The following is a 12,770-nucleotide window of genomic DNA, read 5'->3' on the forward strand; positions in this document are numbered from 1 at the left end:
CCAGCATCGCACTTTCTGCCCGTACCTGACAGGTCGCCGCAGAGAGAGAGAATAAGAAGGAATCCCGCCCCATCGACTCCACTCTTGACCCTCTCCAAAACCTCTTCCGAACGGGATCAACTGGATCCTCATCCCACAAAAGCTTCCCACCGCAGAACACACAAACATTCCCACGCGCCGACCTGCCCTTGCATCTTTTCTTGCGGCTCCGTCGTTTCTCCTCTTTCCCTTGGGCTGCGATTTGGACTCGACTCGACTCGACTCGATTCCACTCGACTACGCGACTATTTTTGCCGAGTTGCTTGTTTTTTTCTTCTTCCCCATCGGCACACAACCGAGATCAAAGAACCAAGAGGCAGATCTTGACTGTTGTCTGTTCCGCGCCGACGCCGCAACATTTGGAGAGTGCCCGCCCCCCTCTCCCCTCCCCGCGCACCCACGTTCGAAAACAGAACGCGTCTCTCATCTCTAACCCTACCATACCCACTTTCCCGCCGGCAACGCAAAAAAAGTTGGAACCATGGACGCGTCGCAGTACTCGACCAATGGTATAAACTCGTCCGCTACAGGAACTGGAGGATCGTACCCATCTCCCCCACCTGCCGTCACGCCTCATCAACTCTCCCAGCACAACTCGCAGCAGAACTCTCCCATGCCCCATCACACTCTGCCGCCCCTTCAACCTCACCCCTCCGCCGCCATGAACCAGATGTACGGCAGCAACCCGCACACCCCGCGTACGCCTGCCACGCCGAACACGCCCACCTCCAACGCCGGCGGTAACACCAACGGCAACAGCATGGCCAGTTATCCCAACCAGGCCGCTCACGCCGGCCGCGGTGCTCCTTACCAGATGCAGGCCAATTATCCTCCTCCGCCTCAAGGCTACGCGACGAGCTCCGGCATGATGCCGCAGAGCACCATGGCGCACTCGCACCCTCAGCCCATCGCACCCGCCCCCATTGGCGGCCGAGTGCCCCCCAACCTGCGTCCCATGCCTCCTGGAGGTGTCATGCCGCAGCCCGGTGTGCAGTCTCCCTACGGCCCTGGCGGTATGATGCAGCAGTCTCTGCCTGATGGCGACCAGCCCACGCACGTTGTCGGCTCGCAAGGTCGTCGCGGCATTCTGCCTAGCGCGCCCGGCCGTCCTACTGCGCCCCAAGCTGGCTCTGGTACTGCCAAGAGCACCGTCATCCCCCAGAAGGATGCCGATGGTAAATTCCCGTGCCCTCACTGCACCAAGACGTACCTTCACGCGAAGCACCTGAAGCGTCACCTCCTGCGTCGTAAGTGGACCTCCCTCACCCCCCTCGAATCCCTCAGTCGAGTGAGTCTCGACCTTCTCGCGTACCTCATGCTGACATGGCGCGTCTAGACACGGGCGACCGCCCTTACATGTGTGTCCTGTGCCGCGATACGTTCTCCCGAAGCGACATTCTCAAGCGTCACTTCCAGAAGTGCTCTATCCGCCGCGGAAACCCCAGCGGTGCCACCCACTTGTCTCACCCCCAGGCTCACGTCAAGAAGAATGCCGCCGCCCAGCAAAAGGCGGCCGCTCTTGGCCAGGATAACGGAGACCTGAACCACCTCAATGGCATGAACAACATGTCGGCTGATGGCATCGTGCAGCCTTTCGGCATGATGCCCCAGGTGCCCGAGGGCATGGCCAACCTCGCCAACGACCAGAACCAGCTGTCCCGCGCCAGCAGTCTTAACAGGATGGAGAATGGCAACGGCCAGGACAGGCGCGGCATCCCTGGCATGCCCGGCAACCCCCGCGGAGGCAACTTCGAGCAGGGTTACGGCGGCGATGTCCAGAACCCGATGCAGCCCGGTCTCAACCAGCAGCTGCCCAACTACAACATGCCTCCTGGCCAGAACGGCATGCCCATGTATGGTGGCAACAACCAGAACCAGCAGCCAGGCCTTGACTGGACTCAGATGTTCCCTCCTGGTGCGCAACCCAATCACCCACATGACAATCCCCCCCCTAATAATCGTCAGACGCAGATCGGAGTCAAACTAGAGCCTAATCCCGACGTTTCGAGAACAGAAGCCTTTCCTGGCGTGAAACCGACCGAAGCAACTTTCACGTCTTGGGGCTTACCGGGCATCGGTCCCTGATCCCTTTTCCTACATATCCAACCAAATTCTCAATTTCTTCTATCCCGACGGCTCCTCTATCACCCACGAAACCGCTGGCCTGAACTTGACCTTCTCCCCCGACAACATTAAGGATTTCCTGGAAAAGTACACGCACTTCCACGTGCACTTTCCCATCCTCCACATTGCCACCTTCAATGTGGCTCACTCGTACACCGGCTTACTCGCAGGAATGTGCTGCATTGGCGCTTGCTATTCGGATCGCGTGTCTGCCGACCATGTAAGGCAAATGATGGATTTCCTGCGGTCTGCTCTCATTCGCGACATTCAGTTCATGTCGGAAGCGTTCGGAATCCCCCACGCCGGCGTAGAACGCACAGTCTTTGACCAGAGAGCGACCGAGGAACTTCAGGCCGCCATGCTGATGCAGATTGTCTTTCTGTGGCATGGTACACCGACGCAGCGTCAGACCGGCTTCCAGTCTTTTCCTGTTGTCCTGGATCGCGCTCGCAAGCTTGGTTTGCTCCAGGTATCCACGGGAGCGCCCCTCGTCAGTTCACTTCACCAGTCCAACTTTTCTCCGCACAACTTTGATGTCTCCACTTTCAACTGGGACATGTGGGTTGCGCAAGAGAAGCGGATTCGCTTGATGCACATTATCTTTCTTTGTCATGCGGCATTGGAACTCTATTTCAACCTGGACTCGCACCTGGACAGCTTCGACATGCAGATTCCTTTGCCATCAGATGATGCCGCCTGGGACTCCCGAACCAGTCGAGAATGCGAGGTTGCTCTTGGCCTTCACGGCCCACTCCTCGCACGAGAAAGCAACATGGATGGAACGCAGCGCAGTACCCAGCCAATCATGGCCCAAGTCTTGCGAACTCTGTTCCATAGCTCCTACCAGGTTCAACCGGGCAGCACCAATCTCTACGGCAAATTCATCCTGATCCACGGCATCTTGTCGTCAATGCGAAAGGTTCAGCTGACCGGCAATGCGTCTTTCCTCGTCAATTGCGGAACGCCTCCCTTGTCCGACTGGATGGTGGCGGATCGCTTTGATCCAACCACCGTTTCGGGGCGCAGTACGCCTGTTGAGGGTGGTTGTCAGATGGCACCGGAAGTGCTTGCGCTGTTTGGCGTGGCTCTGGACAAGTTCAAGGCAAATTGGGACGCTGACATGGTCACTCAATTCCCGCCCAACCTTGGCCCGGGCAGCGCGAGACGATATGGGTTCTCGCGAGATGGCGTCCATTTCTATTGGATGGCCAAGTTTCTGCTCAAGCACACACAGCCCGCGCACCTTCAGCAGGCGCCAGATTCCCGGTTTACGAACGTTATCAAGCTTTTAAAGTCTGTCAGGGCTTGGGTCATGTCAGATGGAGCCTCGCGGGGCGAAGAATTGGGGTCGGTCGGCGATATTGACAAGGACTTCGGGGCCATGGATTTGACATTCGACATGGCTGGGCTTTTCAAGCCTGTGCCAGAGGTCGTGGCCACTCCAGGGATACCTTCTGTTCAAACAAACATCGGCGGCATCGGCGGAGGCATGATTTGACAATGGGCAGCTTTGTCCATTTCACTGCATTGTTCGGCGGCGTTTTGTTTTCTCTTTCTCTTTTCCTATTCCTCTTTTTTTTTTCCTTTTCCCCTCTTCCCATCTCATGCTCTTGTTCTGTGCCGTTCACGCGCCGCCACAGGCTGTCACGGCCCGAACTGACACGACTCGCGGGCCGTCGTACACAGTACTCAGTGAACTGCGTTGTTTTGCATCAGAAGCCCGGGAACGCGGTGGTTTGGTCCTGCTATGCATTTTTCTCCGAGGGGCGGTACCACGCAATGATAGAAGGGGAGTGGAGTTGGCACCGCATTAGACTTCTTGCAGATAGAAACTGGGGAGGCTCTTTGGGCGGCCGCAACGGTAGCTCGGGAGATTGTCACGATACTCGGGGGCCTTCCCTGATTACGAAACTTGGGCGCGGGTATGCGCAGAGCAACGGAACTCGGCTGGTGCGGTCTGGTGTCAGATGGTCATTGTCATACGTCTGAAGCAGACACGGTGAGGGAGGCATTGTTGTTTTTCTGATTCTTGTTATTCGGTTCACTTGTTACGCGCGCATGAGAAAAATACGTCAGAAAAGGGGAAGGGGCAGAATTTGACCAGTTGCAGGCCGCATTCAGAATGCAGGACAGCAGGCATCCAGGCGGCATAGATTATGTTGTAGATGTTAGAACCACGACGAGGAGCATCCAACTCGCGTTAACTATGATCATCCCCAACATCCGACTACCTTGGCTTAAGTGTGATGAATGAACTAATTGTACATGTTGTTCTAGAAGACGCCCAAGTGAGAATCCCCCCGGGCCCCAGATATGTTTGCGACAACGCCTGCTCACTCACTGCCCCTCACGCCTGTCGACGACCGTCACACGCGGCACGTAGCGATCGACGACAGCCTTGTCCTCGGCAGGGGCCTTGTACGTCTCCTCGGCGCGGTCGGCAAGGTAGTGGCCCGCGAGGCCCCAGCCGATGATGCCAATGCCGACGCCGATGCGCGTCCTCGAGGAGAGATTCCTGAATGTCCTGCCCGCATCTTCAGCCGACGTGCAAGGAAACAACGGGAGGGGCGAGCAGGGGCGTACTGGAACATTGCAATGTCAGGATAATCTGCTGAACAGTGCCTACGCACGAACGAACGGACGGGTCTGGGTGCTCTTGAGGTCCTTGGCCCTAGCGGCAGAGGTCGGGGTATCGTCGGGCGCGTGGGCGATGGAGAGGAATCGAAAGATGGCGGGACCCTGTTTCGTTGGCGTTGTGAGGACTGAATGTCGCAGGAGGGATGAGGGTTGAGAAGTAAGCATGTCCTTCATTTGGGAAGTGCCGCCCAGTCCAAGGGCGTGAGTGCTAAGGTAAGATCCCGGGCCAGACTCCACTTTGCTCCTATGCCGCTGGCGCGAGCACGCAGTCTACGACTCCCGTCCACCAAAGTTCACGATCAAGGCTTGTTGTGATCAACATTTTACGCTTGTGATTCCCGGCGAAGAGCCGAAAGACTCTTGTCGTTGATTCGACGTCCGTCCGCCGAGGGGATTGCTGACAGTCACGGAGGAGAGATTGCAAGGCTGGCCCTGCGGATAGGCTTCTGAATACAGCAGCGTCGATGCCTCCGTGCTTCTCTCGATGGTATTCAAATCATGGCACATGGACACATGGCACTTATGACCCTTCGTAGGAGATACCCGGCCAGGACCAGAACACGCTAGTCGCGTGACAACCACGGAGCATGATCTACAGCCATGAGTTGCTGCTGCTGTCTTCACTTGTATGTCTTGGGCATCATCACCGCCCCATCACGGGCCATGACGATACGGGCCGTTTTATGCAAGTTAGGTATCATTAGCAAGAAGGAAGCGTACATTGAAAACAGTAAAAGCAAAGCATTCAACGCCCGGAGGCGTCGTCTCGGATAGCCCCCTCCATTTTTCATCCCCTGAACTCCTCAGAAGCAACCCGAATAAAACCCAAGCCTGCCCCCGGCGGTCTCCTTCCGTTTCCCCATCCGTTGCTTTACTGGAGCATCGAGTGGGTACGGATGCCCTTGGGGCCCATTTCGCTGCGGACAGGTCAGTTCAACTGAGGGCAAGAGGAAGCGTGAGGGAGACAGAAGAGAGACGGTGGAAGAACACATACTTGTACTCGATACGATTCAGGCTCATCATGCGCTGGGCGTCAAGGCTGGCCATGTCCAGGTTGTGGACGGTGAAGGCGAGCCGACCGGCCACCAGACAGCCGAGGAACATGGCATCCTCGAAGCCGTGCTTGGTCCACTGCGTCAGGTAGGTGGGCATGGGTGCCAGCTTGATGCTCGTGGGCGTCTGGCTGTGGAAGTGGTACGAGTGGCCGCCCGAGGTGCTGTTGGGATCGCCGACGGCACTGCCAGGGGCGCCCGGAGTAGAGGGTCCGCCAGGCGGGAGGCCGAACGAGGAGGCGGTGGTAGCAGCCTGCAGCAGGGGGTTGACGCCGGACGACGTGGTGCCGGAGGGGCCGAGCTGATGGGGAGCACCTGTGAAGGACCCGGTGGGGGTCTGCGCTCCGGTACCGGTAGGCGTGGCCATGTTGGAGGGAAGCTCCGAGGTGAACATGGTGGCAGTGCTGGGCGAAACGAGGTGACGGGCCAGCAGGGTCTGGTAGATGTTCTCGCGGAGGCCGCGCAGACGGGCACCGCCTCCAACAATGACAATGTTGTCCCAGCAGGCGGGGCGCATGTACATTTCGTAGACACTCTCCTGAATGGTGCGGTAGATAGTGCCGACGATGCGATCAACCTCATCGCGGTTAACAAAGAGGAAACGCTCAAGGCCAACCTCAATATCGCGACGGACGCGTTTGTTTACAGGCTGCGCGTTCAGGGCCACGGTAGTGTCCGCCTCGGGAATCTCGGAGGCCACAGCAGCGACGGACTCGGGAGCCGGCGGGGCAGGGGTCGCTTCAGCCTTGACCTCAACGCCATTGGCGTCCGTCTTGGACTCGGCCGTCTCAGAGGTGGGCTCAGAGGGCTTGGCTTCATCGGCGGAAACGGGCGCGGCGGCGCTGTCGGTCTTGGGCTCGTCAGTCATGTCGACGTCTTTGTCGTTACCATTGCTGTTGCCGTCAACGGAAGCATTGGTTTCTTTGGATGCACCGTTGGGCTTTGGCTCCTGCTGGGGCTCCTCCTGGATGACCTCCTCGTAGTGGAAGATATTGTGGGTTCGCTTCGAGTTTGGGAGCCGGGTCAGCCGGGCAGTTTCGGCCTCCTGTGCTTTTCCCTTCCGTCCTTTGCCGGGTCCGGCGGCGGTCTTTTCCTTTTCCTTCTTGGCAAGGAACTCGCGAGTCTGGCCGCTGGTGACGATGCTAGTAATATCGAGAACGCCGTCATTATCGCCGGTCGTGGTGGTAGCAGCAGCATCATCATCAATGCCACCCTCGACGACGGGCTTAGAGGGATCAATCTTGGGGGCGTCGGGAATGGCAGCTGCAGCGCCATCACCAACGACAGCGTTTGCAGCGACGCCAGCCGTGGAGGCGGTAGGGAGATCCATGCGTGCTTCAGCCTCGGGGTTGTAGGGAAGAGCTTCGGCAATGGGGCTCTTCTTCAGCTGCTCAGCCATGTCGTACGTGAAGCCTTTGTCCTTGAGCAAACTTTGAAGCTTGCGGGTGAAGACTTCGCCGCCAGCAATGATCCGTTCGGGGTTGAAGTTGCCCAGCATTCGGTGAGCAACTACGCGACCCTCGTAGATGCAGGACACATCGACCTTTTCGAAGCCAATGTCGACAACGGTAGCATTGGTCCATCTAACACCATAGGTCGTTGCGAGGCCACTGTGGATCATGCAGAGAGCGGGCGTGCGCGTGTTCTCGAAGATGTAGCGGGCAATCATCTCGGTATGGGGGCGAGCCCACTGAGGGGAGACCATGAGAACGATCGGGGTGTTATGGTACGTGGTCGTCAGCAGACCGTGAACATGGTCGAGGAAGGCGAGGAAGGCATTCATGTTAACGATGCGACCAGCTGCCGGGTTCGGCGTGTCAGCACATTGTGTCTTTCGTTCCTCGGCGGGCCCAAGCCCAGAGAGGGCAAGCCAGGCGCGCGCGCTGCAAGCCAGGCAGGAGCGCGCGCTGCAAGCCAGGCAGGAGCGGCGCGCCGCGCGGCGCAACGCAAGGCGGAGGGACGGGATAGATAGACTTACCAACAATGGGATACACAGCGCCCTCGTCAGAATCCGTGTCCTCGACCCATTCGTACTCATCTTCGGCGCCAGAGGCAGGCGCGTTGTCGGTGCGGGCCTTCTTGCGCTTGTAGGTGTGGTAGGGACGCCACTCGTCGCTGTCGCTGTCCTTGAACATGCGCGTGGGGATGCGATGCGCCGGGGGCGTGAGCTCGCCGCAGCCGAGCTGGGCCATGGTTGTGTGACTTCCGGGGCAGATGACGAGGATCTGGTCATCCCGGAACTTGCCCGTCTGGCTCGACATGGTGACGGTCTTCTTCGCCGGGGTGGAAGGCGGCTTCCTGGGAGTGGGGGTGGTGGGCTGTGACGCCTGGCGCTTCTGGCGCTGCTTGTCTTGTGCCTTGTGGAGGCCCTGAGCTGCCTTGCTCTCCTTCTTGCTCTGATTCTTCTTCGTCTGTTTCTTCTCGGTCGAGGGAGTGCCGGGATAGGAAGCGGCAGGTGCTGTCGCAACAAGCGAGGGTGTACCGTGAACGGGAATTGGGCGGCTGAAAGAATCAACCAGGCAACTCTCCTCAGTGGGATCCGGGTATTCAAAACGACGATGGTACAAGCCAGGGTCGGCGATGTGGCGAGGCTCGAAGTGGTGAAGCTGATGCTGGACGTAGGAGCTTCGGTCGCGATCTTGTTCCTGATCGGGGTCCTGGTCCTGGTCTGTGAGGGGCGCCAGGAAGGTATTGAAGTCGAAGCTGCTTCCCGACGCGTTCCTGCTGGGCATGGTCATTGGCGAATGGGATGGCGTTTTGGACGCTCGGACCAAGTTCTAGGTGTGAGGCGCTAATGTGGCTTGTAAAGGTGCAAAAGTGTGGCGCCTTGTGATTTCGCTCACAAGAACCCCAGACAAAGGTGTGGGAAATAGGTATGGAGGAGAAGACAAAACGCAAAAGACGACTGTTATTCATATGGCTCTTGCTCTTGCTTTGAAAGACTGAGTCTCTCTCTCTGCGCTCCAAGCTCCAAGCGGTGACCACATGGCGCCCCCCAAGCCCCAGCGCAAGATCGCCGTGACGACGATGACAAAAAGGACAACGACAATGGGAACACTCACGCAGGGACGTTCAACGACCATGTCAACAGTGCCTCATTAATACCCCGTTGACATGTTGGTATTGTCATGCAAGACCTTACATGGACCTAGGCTGGCAGGGCCAGCTCTCGAGACACAACGTTCACCACGTCCAGTCATTCCATGAGAGCTCACAAGCCAGTTCTGGTTGAGGAAGAAATTATGTTAGGTAGATATCGTACTTCTCCTAAAGACTCTTTTAGTATCGTCTCCGTGGCTGATGTCCCAGCAATCCGTTATCATAAGCCCATGGCTTGCGACCAAAGATGTGAAATGCATGACGGCCCTGTCCTGGGCGTCTACCCCGCCACGCGCCGCCATCCTGGCAAAACTCATGCGTGCGATAAGCGCAGGTTCTCTATCCTGGCTGACATCGCCAATTCATCCGGACATGTGCCCTGGATACCAAGCCCAAAAACGCCTCATCAATGGCCCATCCGTTCATGGGACATGCCAAACTCCTTCCTGCCCATATATGCAGAAGTACCATACCCCACCACAGCACCAGCAAAACTGGGTACCGATATGTTTCGTCGAAGAAAAGGTGAGATGAAAGAAAGAGTTGAAAAAAAAGAAGAAGAAAAGAAAAAGAAAGAAAAAAGGATTACATCATCATCCAGGCATACTGGCTATGCTCATGCCACAGAAACCGGTCGGGGCGATACGGCTTGGGTCTCTGCCGCCTTCTCCGGTTTTGACTGTCGCCTGGGGTTCCTCATGGGTGGGAATAAAGCGTCAACCTCGTCATCCGAGGGAAAGGCACCGGGCGCCGCAGGTTGAGGACTGAGGTCTTCCTTAGCCTCGTGGAATTCTTGTGAGGTCTTGGTGGACAACGGAATCTTGTCAACCTCGACGGCCTCATCGCCCTGCTCCCTGGATGGGGCCACTGCTACAGGTTCGTCCACCGCCGGAGTTTCCAGTATGGAAGGGATCTCGCGGCCTTCGCTGCCTGCACAACCAGCGTCGTAGGATTGCCTCGGCGAGGTGGTAAAGTTGGAGTGCAGAGGGCTTGCGAGGTGGCTGACATCGCCCAGCTCACTCTTGCTCGCTCGCGAAGCCCGCGCGGGACTTCTGGTGGGAAGGGGCGGGGGAATCCGCTTGGGAATCGTCACAAGGGAACCTTTGACCTGAATGGGAGATGCAATCATAGCTGTGCGGGCTGTCGGCTGCAGAGACGCCACCTCATAGATGATGGGCTCCTCGTCGTCCTCGCTCTCATCATCCTCGTCGTCTGCGTCGTCGTCGCCGTCGTTCTCATCGTTCCCCATCTGGGACTCCATCTCCTCCTTCTCATAGATGCTCGAAGCCTTGGTGGCTGTGTCGTCCAGTGTGCTACCGTCTGTCCTCGAATGTCCATCGGTACTCGTGGCGCTGTCTGTCATGGTACAGCTCTCGATCGAGTGGCTGCCGCTGATCTTCCTGATCGGTGTGAGATCAATCTTGGTGTAGTCGACCTCATCAGGTTCCTTATGTGGGGTTTCTTGGTTGCCAGCCGCTGCATCCCGTCCATCCTCACTTTGGCTGTGGGACGGTGTCGTGCTGGGGGTCTGGCACAGATCAGTCTGTGTATGAGCATCAGACATCTTCGTCGTCTCTGTCCTTGTTGACATGTAGCTGCCCCTGTTGCTCTCAGTGACGGATGCTTGTACACTCTGCCGGCTGAATTTGGAAAAGGCAGGGCTAGTCGGGCTAGGGGAATAATCGAAATGGCGGCTTCCTGGTCTGAGACGCGTGCCGGCCTCGCGGATTTCCAATCCAGCCATCTCCAGGGCAAGGATGCCGAATGGGTCTGGATCAGCGGCGTTGGGCATGCCAAATGCCCCGGTGGGCGATACGGGCGAATCGCGGGGTGTGGCAATCATGGCGTCACCAGGGGCTGGCTGGCTTGAGAGCTGGTTGATGATCGCAAGGTCTGCATCGATGCGGCCTTCGGCGGCCTTCAGAACCTCGGTCAAAGGTAGGGTTTCTTCCACCTGTCGCGCGACGTTGCCTGCAAGAATCTGCATAGGCGTCACTTCTCTCCCATAGAATCTCTCGTTCTCATTGCCCCTTTCCCTCAGGATGCAGCCACTGAGGTCGACGGTTTGAGCTTGGCCTCTGGCCTTGAGGTAGGTCAGAACGGTACCGTCAAAGTCTCGCCATCGCACGTCGTCGCCGGTCGACTCGAGTGAGACGAGAGGTCCGCGAGTGAGACCAATGTCTTCTCCAAGTGTAACATTTGCCCTTGTGATTAGCGACTCCAGGGCCGCCATGTTGTTGATGACAAGGACGCAGTCGTATATGTCGACTCCCATGATGAAGCTAAGGATGGGAGTGTGGGGTAAAATGCCCGAGGGCGGCGACCAGGTGCCGTCAGCCTTCCGCGCAATCAGGATGCCCGAGCCTCCCGAGCCAGTCATCCAAAGACCGGAGCGCATGCATGTGAAGATGGCGATACCAGCAGCATTTTGTATGATGCGCGTTGGGATCTTCTGGAACACCTGGATGGGGGTTTGCGGTTCGGCAGAGCTGGCGGAATTGGCGGAAGTGATGGAATGATTGTCATCCTGCAGAGGCGCGAGGTATCCGTCGGCTGGAAAACTTGTCAGCAAAGTTCAGTAGCGGCAGGCATGCCTCGCTTTGCCAGGGCATCACAACGTACAGCAGAAGGACTTGAGGATCCTCGCAGACCGATCACACTCATGGTCGAGGGTGGCTGGCCAAAAGTCCTCGCGAGCGATCCGGGAAGTCGTTGACAAGCGCTGCAGGGGTTTGGGGCGTTTGTCGGACGAGCTCGACAGTCTCTCTATGGAAGCCTTGGTCGATGTGCTGGTATTGGATTTTCTCCGGTCCCCCCAAGAAGGTAGCAAAGCAGACACGCGCTGCATGATCGAAGCACTGCGGTCGCCCAGCCGCTGTCGAAACGATGCAGTCGATGTGTGGTTTTAGTGGCACACCAGCGTCGTCTCTGCAGGCAGAGTCGCCAGGAGAGGAGAGGTTGAGGATGGGAGACGGAGGGCGGCGAGTCCGGGAGAGGGTCGGGGTTGGGCCTTTGCTTTAGGTCGAGAGACAATGGTGGGAAGAGATAGCGAGCCTGTCTCCTCCGCACCGACAGCGCAGCATAGCTCGGCAATGTCGAATATCTTGGCCGGACGACAGAGGCTGACTGCGGCGCGGTACAGCAAAACTGGGGGAGGGGAGGGAGAAAAGGAAGCGAAGGGACAAAAGCAAAAAGAGTTGGGCCTGGGTCCTGATTCTGGGATAGAAACCTGGGTACCTAGGTAGACAGGCAGATCAGTCTTCAGTGAGAGCGCTTATGTCGATGAGCAGCAGTAGCCGGCGGGAACGGCGTCAATCCGAGTTGGCTCGAGTTGGGACTTCAGCTGACGGTCTGGTTTCTTTGCTTGGCGAAGGAAAGGAGACTTGAGGATGTCAGGAAGAACCCGGTAGCAGTCCGTTGGTTGCGTGAGACGCGATGTGTAGGTAGGTGTAAGGTAGGTAAGGTAGATGACGGATGGGGATGAACCAGGTGGACTTGCATGGCCTGGCAAGCCTGACGAAAGTTTGGTGGTCCGTTCGGAGGGAAGCAGGGTCACCAGCGGATCCTTGGTTTTGTGCTGGTCATTCTTACTTTGGTCGACAAGACGCAATGACAGAGCAGCGCGGCGCAAACTTCGCAGACTAGCAGGCAGACGGGCCAGCAGACCTTGCAGGCAGCTGCAGCCCAGAGCTCCAGCGGTCCCAAGTTGTGGGCAACAGGTCAGGGATCCAACGTAGCAAGGTACCATGTACGAAGAGCGGAGCCAAGGCGACAGGGGTAGGCTTGCAGGGGGGCGTGCAGGGGTGGGCAGGGGTGGGC

General features: G+C 57.8%; 4 protein-coding genes across 4 annotated transcripts; 1 reads left to right on the top strand and 3 right to left on the bottom strand.

Annotated features, from left to right (window-relative positions):
* Positions 1-520: 520 nt before the first annotated feature.
* Positions 521-4,384, top strand: VDAG_09001 (RfeC; the record flags this gene model as incomplete). Its single annotated transcript, XM_009656804.1, has 5 exons — positions 521-1,286; positions 1,376-1,954; positions 2,027-2,067; positions 2,237-2,337; positions 2,389-4,384. The coding sequence occupies 5 exons, from the start codon at positions 521-523 to the stop codon at positions 3,659-3,661; spliced, it is 2,760 nt and encodes a 919-aa protein (XP_009655099.1). The 3' UTR covers positions 3,662-4,384.
* A 116-nt stretch (positions 4,385-4,500) lies between these two features.
* VDAG_09002 (uncharacterized protein) lies at positions 4,501-4,974 on the bottom strand (the record flags this gene model as incomplete). The annotated part of the gene is made up of 2 exons (XM_009656805.1): positions 4,501-4,745; positions 4,806-4,974. The coding sequence occupies 2 exons, from the start codon at positions 4,972-4,974 to the stop codon at positions 4,501-4,503; spliced, it is 414 nt and encodes a 137-aa protein (XP_009655100.1).
* Positions 4,975-5,671: 697 nt separating this feature from the next.
* On the bottom strand, positions 5,672-8,584 carry VDAG_09003 (uncharacterized protein; the record flags this gene model as incomplete). Its single annotated transcript, XM_009656806.1, has 4 exons — positions 5,672-5,717; positions 5,795-7,652; positions 7,831-8,354; positions 8,418-8,584. The coding sequence occupies 4 exons, from the start codon at positions 8,582-8,584 to the stop codon at positions 5,672-5,674; spliced, it is 2,595 nt and encodes an 864-aa protein (XP_009655101.1).
* Positions 8,585-9,567: 983 nt separating this feature from the next.
* Positions 9,568-11,799, bottom strand: VDAG_09004 (LAS seventeen-binding protein; the record flags this gene model as incomplete). The annotated part of the gene is made up of 2 exons (XM_009656807.1): positions 9,568-11,504; positions 11,574-11,799. 2 exons carry the CDS (start codon positions 11,797-11,799, stop codon positions 9,568-9,570), a joined length of 2,163 nt encoding a protein of 720 aa, XP_009655102.1.
* Between the last annotated feature and the right edge of the window lie 971 nt (positions 11,800-12,770).

This window comes from Verticillium dahliae, genomic scaffold (assembly GCF_000150675.1).
Source record: "Verticillium dahliae VdLs.17 supercont1.24 genomic scaffold, whole genome shotgun sequence".
Classification (NCBI taxonomy): domain Eukaryota; kingdom Fungi; phylum Ascomycota; class Sordariomycetes; order Glomerellales; family Plectosphaerellaceae; genus Verticillium; species Verticillium dahliae.